Genomic DNA, 16,546 nt, shown 5'->3' on the forward strand with positions numbered 1-16,546 from the left:
GACAATTTACATTTATACCAAGCCAATTAACCTACAAACCTGTATGTCTTTGGAATGTGGGAGGAAACTGAAGATCTTGGAGAAAACCCATGCAGGTCACGAGGAGAACATACAAACTCTGCATAGACAACACCCATAGTCAGGATCGAACCCGGGCCTCCTACGCTGTAAGGCAGTAGCTCCACTGCTACGCTATCATGCCAACCAAAATAATTTTAATGTAATATTGTATTGCCCACTGGATGTAAAATTATTAATGTATACTTTGTGAACATTACTTCATAATATGTTGTTCATTCTCCTATACAATGCAAACATGTTCAGAATAAATCCATTTACTTTACCAAACAGAAGCTAGGTTCAGGCAATATTTATTTCTAACTCGGCAATGAAGATAAAACACAGCATTTTAAAGTTTTTATTTAAGTAGGTTTTCAACAGACAAGCTTCATTTACACTTTCTTATCCTGTACAAAATTTACATTTTGTTATATTCTACTACATCAGTTATTTTACTGGTTCATGCCTTTCTTCTGAAAGATACAAAGATTTACATAACATTATTTTCATAGTCATAAATTACCATGGTAAAAAAGCACATTTCAAACATTAAATGTGTTTGGGAGTAAGAATTCAGTACTTTGCACGATATCATTTAAATAAATTGTCTTCAGTGTTTATATTAATGTTGTGGACTGACAAAATGTTTTATTTATTGTACGGCACACAGGCTGGCAGTGTAACAGTTACACATGCTGGGCCTGCTAATGGCTCAGCAACTTCCCCTTCCAATTCTGTCCAAGTTGCTTGCTCAGGGCTGTAGCAGATTGTAGATGATTTGTAGGCCCCCTGAAATATCAAACACAGCATTCAAACCAATGCATACGCTCTGAACCTTAACAATATCACACATTGCTCTTTTATCAAACTTTCACCTAAACCTACATATCACAACTTTGTCTACATATGGTCAGGTCTGGAGACTACTGGCGTTAAAGATGGAGTTTCACCCTCTGTGTATATAGTATACTCAGATTATGACATTAAATGTTTGCATCATGTGAAAAGTTTATCATGTGAACAGAAACCAGAATCTGCAGATGTAGAGGGAAAATGTCTATTCAATGCCAGTTGAAGTTGAGATCCTGCATAAGGAGCTTGTGGAACAGGTTCACATGGCGTTGCAAACTTCCTCACTCCAAAATACGGAAGGTGATGTCACCGCCTCGTGCCCCACGTGACCTCACCCGGCCAGCGGCCACGTGCTCCCGCTCCACCAATGGCGGCCGCCCGGGCCGGGAGGCGGGTTGCTACGCAACCTCCGTTAGGCAGCGCCCGAGCCTCCAGGCCTACATGGTCCGGAGGTAGACACAAAATGCTGGAGTAACTCAGCGGGTCAGGCAGCATTTCGGGAGAGAAGGAATGGGTGATGTTTCGGGTTGAGACCCATCCTCAGTCTGAAGAAGGGTCTCGATCTGAAACGTCACCCATCTTCTGCTGGACCTCCATGAGGCAGGTGGCGAGGACTTCGCCATGGACAACGAGGGCGACGAAAGTATCCACAAACTGAAGGAGAAGGTGAAGAAGAGGAAGGGGCGAGGATTTGGCTCCATGTAAGGCGCTCGATCCACACTGCGAGAAGACTACGACTGCGTGGAGCAAGACGGCGACGAGCCAGTCCCTCAGCGCTCGGTGGAGGAGTGGATCCTGTTTGTGACCGGGGTCCATGAGGAAGCCACTGAGGAGGACATCCACGACGTTAGCCAAGTAGGTGAGATCAAGAACCTGCACCTCAGCCTGGTCCAGCGCACTGGCTACCTCAAGGGCTACGCTCTGGTGGACTATGAGACCTAGGCTACAAAGAGGCACAGGCGGCCATGGAGGGTTTGAACGGGTCGGAGCTGGCCGGGCAGCCCATTAGCATGGACTAGGGCTTCGTCAGGGGGCCCCCAAGGAGCAAGAGGCGGAGTGGCCGCAGGCGAAGCCAGAGCCCAGAACGGAAGCGTCACTGAGCCGGGACGGAGTGAGGAGCGACCGGTGGGATGGAGCGGCCCGCACAGCGCCGGGGACCAAGACGCGCCCGCAGATCGCCGTGCGCAAACTGAGCCATGCGATACAGGGGCCGTTTAATCTCAGTCGGGACTGTCGTGGGGCTGGGGAGAGGGTGGGGAGGGAAACGTAAGGTTGGCTTGTGCAAAACAACACTCAGAAATAAAGTATTTTAGTTTAAAAAAATCTTCAGTCTCAAGAAGGGTCTTGACCCGAAACGTCACCCATTCTCCCATCCCGCTGAGTTACTCCAGCATTTTGTGTCTACCTTCAATTTTAACCAGCATATGCAGTTTTTTCCGGGCCCACAGCACCCCCCGGGCCTAATACGGGACAAGGGCTGTTTAGCCCAAACCAATTTAGCCCAAAATACGGGATGTCCTGGCTAATTAACACAGGACAGTTGGCAAGCCTAGGTCCACAATGTGTCACAACGGGGTACCAATCACCCCTTCATGGTATTAATTCAGGCAACATCAATGGTAGCAATGATCTCATACTTCTCTGTGCTATTATCTACCCCATACATCACTCCATGATATTAATCCCCATTCACCATCCCCATATCAATTACCCCATAAACCCTTCAATGCTTTCTATTACTCCATGCACTCAACCTACCAGTATTAGTTACTCCAGACTTCACTCCATGATTTCAGTTACCCTGTGCATATCACCATGTTATCAATGATTCCATACGTACATCCTTTGGAGTGTATTAATTACACCCCATGGTACCCCACATGTTGCACGTCTGAAATACAACGCTTTACCACTTACCTGTTTCCCACTTCCCCACCAGATTACCAAGTTTTATCTTTTCACAGGCCTTTGCTAAAGGCATTATTATTGATCGCCATGCATACTTACCCCTCTAACACTTACTGACTATTGGAAGGAACCACAGTGCAACCCCATCAATGTGATCACCACTTTCTCATTTATCAGTTCCATCCACGCAGCTTGGATGATCACCCAGGAACATCTTCTCTATCTACAACCACGATGTTCCCCCTAATCCAAAACTTCTGTATTTACCTCAATCTTCCCACATGCTTCGTTGTTGCTCTGAGTCCCAACTCCCTGCCAGACTAGTTTAAACCCTCCCGAGTAACTCCAGCAAATCTCCCCACCAGGATGTTGGACAATTCCAGTTCAGACCCGTCCCTCTTGTACAGGTCACCTTTCTTCAGAAGAGATTCCAATGGTCCAAAAACCTGAAGCCTTGCCCCTGTGCACTAGCTTTTCAGCCACTCATTCATCTGCTCTATCTTTCTATTCCTACTCTCACATGCACGTGGCACCGGGTGTAATATAGCGATTGCTATCCTCGAGGTCTTGCTTTCTAACCTCCTGCCTAAGTCTCAAACTTCAGTCCGCAGAATATTCAGAGGTGATTCTATATATAGTTGATAGTACCAATATGTACAATCATGTCTGGCTGCCCACCATCCCCTGGTGAATTTTCTGACACAGCAACTTTTCACTGTACTTTGCTACACGTGACAATAAACTAAACTGAACTGAGCTCAGAGACATTTTTGACCCTGGCCCCCAGGAGACAAAATCTCATCTTGGAGTCTTGTTTGCAGCCATAGAACCTCCTGTCTGTCTCTCTAACTGTTGAGTCTCCCTTCACTGGCCCTCCATGTCTCTACCTTTCCCTGCTGTGCATCACAGCTAGTTGTTGTGTCACTGACCTACCTGCCTGCTGCTGTTGCTCTCCTCTGAAACGCCATCTCCCCAATAGTATCCTAAACTATATACGTGCTATTGAGGCATGGACGCACAAGAGAATTCTGCGCTCTCTGCATATCCCCTCGAACTGTCTGGTATTTTATTTCATTCTTCACATGTTTAAATTATAATGTTTTATTCTTAATTGTTTATTGTATATTGTGTTGTTACTTGTGAGCAAAGCACCAAGGCAAATTCCCTGTATGTATACATACTTGGCTAGTAAAATGTATTCAATTCAATTAAATTCAATTCTATCACCTGTACAAGTGAGGGAGTGATACACAAGTGGGCACTTTGAACTACTGGCATGACAGATTATAATGAGCAATTGTACAGTGAGATGAATACACTTCTGATTAACCTTCCCAGAACAGGCCAGAATACAATGTTATGTAAACGGCACTTATGCATCGTTAAGAACTATAATAGCGTAATGAAAGGAAATTTTAAAAATCTGTATTTTGTAAATAATAATCCATTAGAAAGATATGTGTAGTTATGATGTGCAAAACAAATGCTTCAGTTTTATATTCACATATCAGCTGTGCTTTTATACCACTTATCTAAAAAAAAAGTTTATTGTTTATCTACTTTTAAATGTCATCAGCATCTCTCTACACAGACGTCATTAGGTGAATTTGTTATATTCTAAGTTATTGGTAATACCTATTAAATGACACTAGATGGCACATTATCAACAGATTAAAAAATAATTTAAAAATAATTTCTTGTTATAATTGCAGCAACATTTACATCAATTTACATTTTTTATTTTAGTTTGCTAACGTTAAAATGAGAAACAACAAACTACCCACTGAGCCTGTTCAATTCTATTCAAACTATACTCTCGAAGAGATTTGCCTGTCCTCCTTTCCACTGTGGCGATATTTCAAACAAAACTAATGAATACCAAAGAAACCCTGCATTGGGTATCGTAAAACAATTCTTCTATATTTCGGTTTGATTACCTTGGAGTGGAGGAGACTGAGTGGGGGCCTAATAGAGGCACACCAAATTATGAGGTGCATAGATAGATGCGAACGGAATAAAATTTCCCTCTGCAGAGATATTTAAGACCAGAGTACGAAGGTGAAAGGTAAGGAGTAAGAAGTTTCAAGAAAACCTCACAAAAACATGTATTTCACCCAGAGGATAGTTGGAATCTGGAACACACTACCAGAGAAGGTGGGGAAGCAAGTGTTTGTACAAAATTTAACAAGCATCAGGACAGGTACTTGAATCTTCAAGGCATATTAAGCTACTGACCAAGTCATAAGGTCATAAGTGATAGGATTAGAATCAGGCCATTCAGCCCATGTAGTTTCCTCCACCATTCAATTATGGCTGACCTATCTCTCCCTCCTAAGCCAATTCTTCTGCCTTCGCCCCATAACCTCTGACACCTGTACTAATCAAGAATCTATCTATCTCTGCTGTAAAAATATCCACTGACAGCCTCCACAGCCTTCTGTGGCAAAGAATTCTACAGATTCACCACCCTCTGACGAAAGAAATTTCTCCTCATCTCCTCCCTAAAAGAACGTCCTTTAATTCTGAGGCTATGACGTCTGGTCCTAGACTCTCCCACTAATGGAAACATCCTCTCCACATCCCCTCTATCCAAATCTTTCACTATTCTGTATGTTACAATGAGGTCCCCCCTCATTCTTCTAAACCCTAAAGTGGTGGAAAATGGGATTATTATGGACAGGTACTAATGGTTGGCATGAAGCAATGCTTCTTAAACTGGTGAATGGTTCACCCAAGGGTGAATGAAATTATTTTGGGGTGAATGAAACTAGAGGGGTGAATGAAGGGTGAATGGCTTAATATATATAAAGTTATACACAAGGAAGAATAAGACAAAAATTACAAAAAAACATAAGAAAATTTAGTCGAGGGTGAATGAAATGTTGTGATAATGACTCAAGGATGAATGACACTGAAATAGTTTAAGAAGCACTGAGTTAAATCATCTGTTTCTGTGTTGTATGACTCTGCGTCTCTATGATTTCCTTGAGTCAAAAGTACTCAAATAGCTTGATCTTGTTGAATTAACTTTTATATCTTATTGTCGTGAATCCTTATATGCTGCAAAACCAGACCCGGGTTCGATCCTGATTATAGGTGCTGTCTGTATGGAGTTTGTACGTTCTCCCCGTGACCTGCGTGGGTTTTCTCCGGAATCTCTGGTTTCCACCCACACTCCAAAGGCGTACAGGTTTGTCGGTTAACTGACTAGGTAAAAATGATAAATTATCTGTTGTGTGCGTAGCATAGTGTTAGTGTGCGGGGATCGCTGGTCGGCGCGGACCCGGTGGGCTGAAGGGCTTGTTTCCGCGCTCTATCTCTAAACTCAACTAAAACAGTCGCGTGTTGACTTCTCCTTGCTTTTACTGTGACTTTGATACTTAATAGGTGGGGTTCACATGGTAGAAGTTTAAAGGGAGTGTACAGAAGCATACCTTCTAACTTCCGATTTCCACACAGTAATAGGCAATCCCAATGGAAAGCAACAAAATGGGCAGAACAAGAGGGCACATGGAACATATTACAATGCTGGAAGAGGAGGGAGGAGTAAGCACACCAGGGTACTGGTGGAATTCTCAGTAGTGAATTCTCTGCCTCAGAAGGCAGTGGAGGCCAATTCTCTGAATGCATTCAAGAGAGAGCTAGATAGAGCTCTTAAGGATAGCGGAGTCAGGGGGTATGGGGAGAAGGCAGGAACGGGGTACTGATTGAGAATGATCAGCCATGACGGTGCTGGCTCGAAGGGCCGAATGGCCTACTCCTGCACCTATTGTCTATTGTCTATTGTCTCTCATCTTTCTACCATATGGGACAGTCCTTGCATCAAGATATATGGAAAGGAACAGAAGCAATCACACGGGGAAGAAATCACTGGTGTGAAGGAACTTGGATACTCCATCTTGGCAAGAATGTGCATCCAAGTGCGACTCCTCCAACAGTCCCAGGCCCCATCTATCTCTGAACCTCACAGCATGTGTTTAGCTAGTAGAAAATAAGCATTATAAAATAAATTCCTAAATTACATTAGCTAATTTTCCTCCAAAGGTTACATTCGTGTATCATTTTTAAACCTCAAAAAAGACACAAAGTGCTTGAGTAACTCAGCAGGTCACACAGCATCTCTGGAGAACATGAATAGGTGACGTTTCAGGTCACAGCCCTTCATCAGACTTTTAATGCCTTCTCCTTTTAATACTTGAATTCCTTTGATGTTGCTGTGTAGATTATCATACCTGTTTATTTGCCTTGTGGCCAACAGTAAGGTTTGAATTTCAGAGGTGGTGCAGCTGAGTTTGGAGGGTGACCAAACAGTTCTGAGCCTAGAAAGCCCAGTGGCAGACTATATACGGGTCACATCATCTGGGCTGGCTGACCACCTCTTGGTGAGAGGATGCTGCCTTTCTCAGAGGACACAAAAGCTTTGTGTGCAAGAAACTACTGACACTCCCCAAGTGCACATCTCAGCCCTTCGAGTAACTTATAAGAGGGACTGCTCAAGAACCTTGGGACTTGATAGACCACAGGTAAAAATACGTGAATGGGTGGACCAGTACTTTACCATGAGAAGAATGAATATCAAGCTCTGCGCAAAACCCAGTACCAAACTGCTTTCACTCTGAGAGGCTTTTAGTAGCATAGCTGCATACAAAACCTCCAGCCGACAAAACCTGTGGCTGGTGGTCTCTGCAATCATTGAAATGTTGCCTGAATCTCCTTGTATTTTTGCAACCCGTTAAATGTACTCTCCCTATTGTTCAGAAGTACTGTTTGATTTGAAGAAATCCATTGAATTCCGACAGAGAAAGCCCAAAACAAAGGTAATGGCTAAAATGACGATTACTAACTGAAAAGTGCTCCACCGATCGAAGCAAATATCCCTGGACATTCAATTTCAGCTCAAAGAGACATTTCTCCGAGATCTATTCAGTGCAATAACTGGCACGTCAGTCTTTTTCCTTACGTTGTGAGTTACCACATTCACATCGATCAATGTCACAATGCCTGGATAATGATCTACCCAAATTGATTTTTCCATCAGTACTCAAAAGAACCGAAGAAACCAATAAGTGGTAGGCATTACACAGAAGTCCAATTAAATCTCAGGTGAAATGCCATAGGGTAATAGGAAAGTAGAACCACTATTGCAATTCGGCATGAAACACTAATTTGACTTAGAAGTGTGAAGTGGCAGGTATTATTAGCAAAGCACAGGTAATGAGGAAAAATTTCCTGCAGTTCATGGCTCATAGCTGTTGCTTCTATATACAGTTTGATATTTACCAGTACAGGTGCTCCTCAACTCACGATGGGGTTATGTTCCGAGAAACCCATCGGAAACCGAAAATATCGTAAGTCGAAATGCATTTAATACACCTGATCACGTGGCCGGAAGCGAGCTGCGGTTCGCTAATGGCCGCTGCCGTTTGCACCATCGCAAAGTCGAAATATCGTAAGTCGAAGCATCGTAAGTCGGGGAGCATCTGTATAATTATCATCAAAATCTTACAAAAATATTGTATCAAATCCACCTCACCATGCTCCAGCTGTATCCACCAACAAGATAAATATTGTCGTCAAGTACTGCGCATCCCGGACCACTGCGACCTTCCAAGATGGGAGTTTGGAGAATGTTCCATTGGTCACCTTTAGGGTCATAACATTCAACGAGCATCACATCAAGATGTGAGAAACCTAGACCGAAAAGAGACATTTTGAATCAAAGTATTGGGTTAGGAACAGTTTTTCTTGAGACAATTATTGACATCTCTGCTTCTTTTAGGGTAAAATAGCTCTTTAATAAACTGATTTAATGATGAGTTGCCAGTCCAATTTAAGTATATAACCATAAACATTTAAAGTGGTTAAGGGAAGTAGTTTCAACCTTAAATGAGAAAGTAAAATTATTGATGGAAGATTTCCTGCATTGCAAATTCTTCATATTTTCTTAATCAATAGCACATGACGTGAAAAGATCCTTCTTTATCTATCTTTCAGTTTTTTATGGCCACCTCCAGTATTTTCAACTTTTGTTTAGACTTCAATGTTGCAGGCGTAAACCATTTGATTTCCTAGAACAGTTCCACTGCTGTTATCATGTATACCAATTGAGAGTGGGTGAACAAGTGTGAAAATGCACACTTCCAGACTCGGGGACAGTTTCTTCCCAGCTGTTATCAGGCAACTGAACCATACTACCGCAACCAGAGAGCAGTCCTGAACTATTATCTATCTCATGGTGACCCTCGGACTACCTTTGATCGGACTTTACTGGCTTTATCTTGCACTAAACGCTATTCCCTTCTTCATGTGTCTGTACACTGTGAATGGCTCGATTGTAATCATGTATTGTCTTTCCGCTGACTGGTTAGCACGCAACAAAAGTTTTTCACTGTAACAATAAACTAAACTGAACTGAACACGTGTGAGCGTAATTTTGTTATCTGTAAATAAATCAGTCCTACGATATTTTGGGAAATTAAACAAGTAAATCAGATGGTATTTCACCTTCTTCCTCTTTAACTGCAATCTCCCCCCTATTGTGAAAAAAGCCATAAAGTCTTCATTGGAATCCTTAATCAGGACCCCTGTATTTTTTAGAGATACAGCGCTCAAACAGGCCCTTCGGCCCACTGAGTCCACGCTAACCAGCAATCACCCCACACACTAACACTTTCCTACATACTAGGGACAATTCCACAACTTCCTAAAGCCAAGTTACCTACAAGCCTGTAAATCTTTGGAGAGTGGGAGGAAACCAGAGCACCTGGAAAAAACTCAGAGAGAATGTACAAACTCTGTACAGACTGCACCCACCCGTAGTCAGGATTGAACCCTGGTCCCTGGCATTGTAAGGCAGCAACTCTACCGCTGCGCTGCCCTTGGTACCAATTGGCAGTCTTTTAATTCCCTGATAGGCCCTCTTTTTTCCTCAAGGTGTCATCTTGTTCTTTTTAAAATAATAAAAAAATCTTTGGATTCTGTAGGACTTTTTACATAATTGCTTGTTGCTGTCCTAATTGTCTTTCCAATTTCACCCAACACGTTCTCGGATTTCACCTGTATTAAGCTCTCAGTGAGACATAAGAATGCATCTAGTGCGGTGTCTTATTTTTTGTGCACCATTTCATCCAGGAGGTTAAAAAATGAGCAGTCCCATCCCTGCTTGCTTGAACACGTATACCCCAAACCTTTGAAATCTTTTTCTTGCATGCCTTCCTTTGCTCTGACCTTCAAATACCTGTTTCCTGCTCAATTTTGTGAAATCAAGTTCTAACATAATAAAATTGGCTTTCTCTAGTTTAACAGGTTTACTGCTATTTTATCTTTCTTCCCATCCATAACTTTTCAATTTAACTGAATTACGATCAAAGTCTCAAAAGTACTCCCATTTATACTCCTTCCAACCTGCTCAGTTTCATTTTGTTAACATAACGCAGAATATCCCCTTTCTTTGTTCAGCAGATTATCTTCTGGCTGATAAAACTTTCCTGAGTGACTGAAACTTTCTTGAAGTAGTAAATAAATGGGAACTGACCCTCCCTCAAGCCTCTCAAATTGAACATCCACAATATTGTTCACAACATTCAGTTTGGGACTTTGTCCATTGGTGCAATCTCTTCCACCAACTCCAATTAGTTGCCCCAACCTTGCACAGAAAATATACAAGTTTATTATAAGCGCGTGCTAATGCAGCTCCCAATACATTTGTGAGAAATGTACAAATCAGCCAAGTTACACGTATTATACAAATTAAATACTATTTATTGCAGTGGTCTTCCCTGCAAATTTATAAATTAAGTGAAAATCTGACTATTTAATGTAATGGGCAGTTTCAAGATTTATTGTTTACATAAAATCAGCAGCTGTTTTAGAAATGGGGCCAATTTCTAATCAAATGGATTTGAATGGGATTTATAAATAAAATAAGCAAACAGGACAGAACAATGTATCAAAGACCTTATATAATAAGAGTTGAAACTTACAAATTGAAAATTTAAAGATGTGGAACTCACAAGAAAGAAAATGATGTGGCAAATGGATATTTGTAAGTAATGTCAGAAAATTAAATATAATGAAGTAATTTAAAGTAGAGTGTGAATAAACTCAAAACTGTGCAGATTAACTTCACTGCCAAATAATTAATTTGGGGGCAGCACAGTGGTGCAGTGGTAGAGCAGCTGCCTCACAGCGCCAGAGACCAGGGTTCAATCCTGACTACGGGTGCTGTCTGTACGGAGTTTGGATGGTCTCCATGTCACTGCTTGGGTTTTCTCCGGATGCTCTAATTTCCTCCCACACTCCAAAGATGTACAGGTTTATAGGTTAATTTGCTTCTGTAAAATTGTAAATTGTCCCTGGTGTGTAGAATTGTCCCTAGTGTAGGGGATGATCGCCCGCTTGGTGCAGATTTGGTGGGTCGAGAAGCCTGTCTTTGCTCTGTATCTCTCTAAAGTTTAAATGGAGGCAGCAGATACTGTGCAAGGTAGGACAGAGTGTATGTGTGTGTTTGGGGGGGGGGGGGGGGGGGGAGGGTCCAGCAGTGTGATTGAAGCCCAAATCTCAGCAAACAATATTGGATCAAAACTCAGATTAGTCCTGCCCATTCTTTAGCTATTTATCAAATAAACATCTCTGCGATATTTTGTGGTGTGTTTCATGCCACACATCACATAGCTAACGGTCTTATTCATGTTCATAAGTTTGAGGAGCAGAATGAAGCCATTCGGCCCATCAAGTCTACTCCGCCATTCAATCATGGCTGATCTATCTTTCCTTCTCAAACCCATTCTTCTGCCTTCTCCCCATAACCCCTGGCACCCTTACTAATCAAGAATCTGTCAATCTCCACCTTAAAAATATCCATTCACTTGGCCTCCACAGCCAGCAATATGGCAATGAATTCCACAGATTCACCACCCTCTGACTAAATAAATTCCTTCGCATCTCCTTTCTCAAGGTGTGTCCTTTTATTCTAAGGCTATGGCATCTGTTCCTAGACTATCCCACTGGTGGAAACATCCTCTCCACATTCATTCTATCCAGGCCTTTCATTCGTTAAGTTTCAATGAGGTCCCCTTCATCCTTCTAATCGCCAACGAGTGCAGGCCCAGTGGCTTCAAATGCTCATCATACATTAACCCAATCATTCCTGGAATCCATGAATCGTATTACTTATACATGAACTGTATACTCACTGGAAACTTGCAAGGTGGGCAAATCATGACATTAATCAGTGTGGACATTGATTTCACCACAGGCTTGCTATCTTGCAGCTCATGGCAGGAGTAAACCTGTTCAGTGGGACTCATCTTACAACAGCATCTTTCATCTCCCACACAGCAATATCTTGAGGGTTAATCGCTATTTCTAGGTTTGTTATTGAATGATTCTAGCTGAGGCCGTGATTCTCCCTGTTTGAAGTATTATGTGCTGTTTCATGTTGCATAAGACTATAGGGAGTTAAGAAGCAGGAGCTGAAGGACCCTTCCAGGAATGATTGGCTTTGACTTAATTAACCAGTTACACCCAGAATTGTGCCCATTGCATTCGTCCGCATTTCATGACAGGAGAACCTGAAGATGTAGGGTGTTCATATTTTCAGAAAGCATTTGACAAGGGCTATATTAAAGGTTGGTTCATGAACATAGAACATAGATACAGTACGTACAACACAGGAACAAGCCTATTGGCCCACAATGTCTATGCTGAACATGATGCCCAGATGAACTACCTTCGTCTCCCTGCACAAGATACATATCGCTCCATCCTGTGCATATCCAGGCCTCTTAAGTACCACCCCATCTTCATATCTGCCTCTCACACTACCCCTGGCAACATATTCCTGGCATCCACCACTATCCACCTTTCAACTATAAGCTATGCCTGCTAATCTTTGACATATCCACCTTCGGAGAAAGATGCTAACTGTTTATCCTACCTATGCCTCTCATAATTTTATATACTTCGATTCGGTCTCCCCTTTACCTTCGGTGTTCCAGAAAAAACGATTCCAGTTTGTCCAACCTCTCCTTGTGGCTAATATCACCCAATCCAGGCAGCATTCTGGTAAATTATAGGATGTGCATACAGTATTAGGGGAAGTTTTTGAGCACTGAATAAATGGGACTTTCTCAAGGTGGAAGGATGCCCCTTGTATCAGTTCTTGGCCCACGGTTATGTACAATTTATATTAATGATCTGGAAGAGAGCGCAGAATGTAAGATATGCAAGTAGTGAGCATGAATTTGGTACGAGGGTTAATCATCCACCTGAACACCTCCATAAGTTTCAAGGGCTGTCAAATTTAGATGCTGTTCTTTTTAATCTAGGGTTGGTGGATTAAGCATTTTAACAGCTGAGAATATCGAGCTTTGCAGACAACAGCAGTTAAAATTTGCAAAAAATATATTTTGCAAACAAAAACATGATGAAAACTCACTGGCTACCAGATTCAAACCGCACATGGCAGGGACGGATTGAGAAGGTTGCACTGGAGAGGTAAGTTGGTCATTTTAAAACATCGATTGATCATTAGGAGAGATTTTAGCAGCAGTTATCGCGGTTTAACCGAGAGTGTGTGGGTTTCCCAAGCTTACAGGAACCAAAGCCTGCTGAAAGCAGAGCAGCCAGCAGTGGATGAAAGCTGACCAGCTTAAAATGTAATCTCACCATAAGCTCTGCACGCTTCCAGCAGCTCTCCCGAGTGACAGCAGTTACATTGATTCATTTCTCGACAAGCTTGGAGAAGGTTTTAAGAGGACGAGAGTAACCTTGTTCTGTATCTTTGCTTTTGGATTGTTTTACTTGCTGACTGCAGCTCATGATTTTTCACTGTGACTTAAATGCAGCTACAGCTCATGCAACAGTAGTGTGGGACCTAAAGAGGAGTGGTCCGCAGGAAAGTATACTCTCCTCACAGGGAAAATGGAAAGAGACTCCGTTTCATAAGGTCATAAATGATAGGAGCAGAATTAGGCCATTCGGCCCATCAAGTCTAGCCATTCAATCATGGCTGATCTATCTCTCCCTCCTAACCCCATTCGCCTGCCTTCTCCCCATAACCCCTGACATCCTCAGTATGTTCTCAGAACAGCTCTTGCCTCAGGTGGTTCAGGCTATCACAGCAGGTAGTGGCCAAACTTTGATCCTGACGTGCTACCCGCCGAACCTGGTAAGCAGATTCAGTCTGTGGCTGTCAAAATGACCATAGCTCTCAACTTCCATTTGTAAGGATCATTCTAAGATTCTCCCAGGGGCACCTGTAAAACATCTTAAACAGTCACACACAGATGTATCAGGCAGAGAACTGACAACATGTGTGCAAGTCTACACAAACTTTACCATGGATAATGCACCCAAACCGAGAGGCCGTCCCAGTGGTGGAGCAGATGAGTTGTTGCCTTACAGTGCCCGGGACCCGGGTTCAATCCTGACTGTGGTTGCTGACTGTATGGAGTTTGCACGTTCTCCCTATGATTGCATGGGTTTTCTCCGGGTGCTCCGGTTTCCTCCCATGCTACAAAGATATACAAGTTTGTAAGTTAATTGCCTTTGCTAAAATTGTAAATTGTCCCTTGTGTGTCGGATTGTGCTAATTGTAGGATGAGAGGGGGTCTTATCGAAACATATAAGATTATTAAGGGGTTGGACACATTAGAGGCAGGAAACATGTTCCCAAATTTGGGGGAGTCCAGAACCAGGGGCCACAGTTTAAGAATAAGGGGTAGGCCATTTAGAACAGAGATGAGGAAAAACTTTTTCAGTCAGAGAGTTGTAAATCTGTGGAATTCTCTGCCTCAGAGGGCAGTGGAGGCCAATTCTCTGAATACATTCAAGAGAGAGCTAGATAGAGCTCTTAAGGATAGCGGAGTCAGGGGGTATTGGGAGAAAGCAGGAACGGGGTACTGATTGAGAATGATCAGCCATGATCACATTGAATGGCGGTGCTGGCTCGAAGGGCCAAATGGCCTACTCCTGCACCTATTGTCTATTGTCTATTGTGATCGCTGGTCGATGCGGACTTGGTAAGTCGAAGGGTCTGTTTCCGTGCTGTATCTCTAAAGTCTGAAGTCTAAAGAGCGGAAGCTCAAATTTGTTATTTTGAATGGACAGTGCAGGTTTATTTTTTTCTCTCATAGAATTGATCCCTTACACCAATCCCTTACACCCATTCTTTGTTGCTGCACCTGAAGATTCCTGTTGCTTATTGGATCCAGACATGCCGTGGAGCTGAGAGAGTCCCATACCCTGTGATGTGGAATTTCCAGTGATGGTCTGCTTCTGCCCTGTCAATGGGTGAAGCACTGCATACAACCCCAACTATTCATCTAACCAGCTCCAACAGAGTTTATCTATTAATAAACAGAGTGAATGACCACCTTGGCTCCTGTGGCGTGGCTTAAGATATGGGTGACATCCTTGTGGAAAATTATGAATTGTAAATTTGCAGTAGGAATGTTTGTGGCTTCTATTATACACATGATCACTTTTCATCTGCATTGATATCCAGTCCAGATGAATGCATATTAGTCCAAGATAGTTAATTAAGATAGGATTGTATCACACGAGAGGTAAGAGTCCCATCTTGTGATTGTATCACAAGAGAGGTAAGAGTCCCATCTCTCCTTCTTCAAAAGCAATGTATTCTAATTTCCTGGCTATCTCCCCAGCTGCCTTTTCAACAGACTGTTAGCTGGCTGACAGCTAGAGGACCTACCCTGGCTCTCTGCTTCTCCCCGGATTTCTGCGCCTTCTTCTGTAAGAAAGGAGAGAAAAGACTAGTGTGTTTGAGGAGAACATCGCAGGGCGAGAGGAAGGAGGCAGGTTTCAGCGAGAGTCATGATCTTGAAAAAAAGATGAGGTTGAAGCCACAAGTTATGCCGTTGATGAAAATGTGCAGAGACGGATATATGCACATGCAAGATAATTAGGTGTGAGGGGTGATGTGTTATTGAATTAAAATGTATGTGTAAGGAAATTAGATTAAACTCCACATCAGGGTGACTGTGCCACTTTGCCACCTGATCTGGAGTAAGGAATTACGACCTTATTGCTGATTTCCGCTGTCAACTCTAGCTAAGTCTTCTCAGTGTCATTTACAGGGTCCAAACAATGTGGATTATGAGGTCCTGCTATCTCACTACTGTCTCCGGCACGACATATGGCAAAGCATCAGTGAATCTGGAGGGCAACTTCGGTTTATCCACTATCCATTTTGCTTCTGCTCATTTGCAGCGTGTCCAGAGCCCATCAAATGCAATGCTTGCGATGTGCCTTTAAAAACTGGAGATGAAAGTGATTCATGCCTGTTGTCATCACGTCCGTTATGCCCAATTGATCAGGAAACCAGAACGAACGTAAATGGAGCAGCTAAAAAGTGCGGCGAAGAACAAAACAAAGAGGATGTCTCCCCAACTGGTTTGCCTCCCCATCCAGTTGTCAATGCAATAGGAAATTAAAATCAACCCCCAGGCACTGAGGTTGCAAGACCAAATCATTAATTGAGCATCTAGTATCCCAGTACCAGCAGTGATGGGCCTGTGATCATTGAAAAGGAAGTGAGAAAAAATGTTTCAGCAATGCATTTCCAATCATTGACACTGAAATGATTACCAAGCAGAATCGTGATGATAAGTAAGTGTTAGAGACACTTGTAACTTGTTAGAGACGTTATCCATGCAGCTTCCATATTATAAATGGTAGAGTCAGAGTTGAACCTGATAAGTAG

The 16,546-nt window shown here is 42.7% G+C and overlaps 1 protein-coding gene across 3 annotated transcripts in view; it reads right to left on the reverse strand.

The window, feature by feature from the left end:
• Positions 1-412: 412 nt before the first annotated feature.
• Positions 413-16,546, reverse strand: part of klhl14 (kelch-like family member 14) — a 114,523-nt gene continuing 98,389 nt past the window's right edge. For 2 of the 3 annotated variants that reach the window (XM_078398524.1, XM_078398525.1), the window contains exons 8-9: positions 8,354-8,511; positions 413-849 (exon numbers count right to left, since the gene is read on the reverse strand). In XM_078398524.1, coding sequence (XP_078254650.1) covers positions 709-849; positions 8,354-8,511 — 299 coding nt within the window. In that variant the 3' untranslated portion in view covers positions 413-708. Of the gene's footprint in view, positions 850-8,353; positions 8,512-16,546 lie in introns of those variants that run through there. The other variant, XM_078398526.1, reaches the window with a different exon arrangement.

The sequence above is a fragment of the Rhinoraja longicauda genome, chromosome 4 (genome assembly GCF_053455715.1).
Source record: "Rhinoraja longicauda isolate Sanriku21f chromosome 4, sRhiLon1.1, whole genome shotgun sequence".
In the NCBI taxonomy this organism is placed as follows: domain Eukaryota; kingdom Metazoa; phylum Chordata; class Chondrichthyes; order Rajiformes; family Arhynchobatidae; genus Rhinoraja; species Rhinoraja longicauda.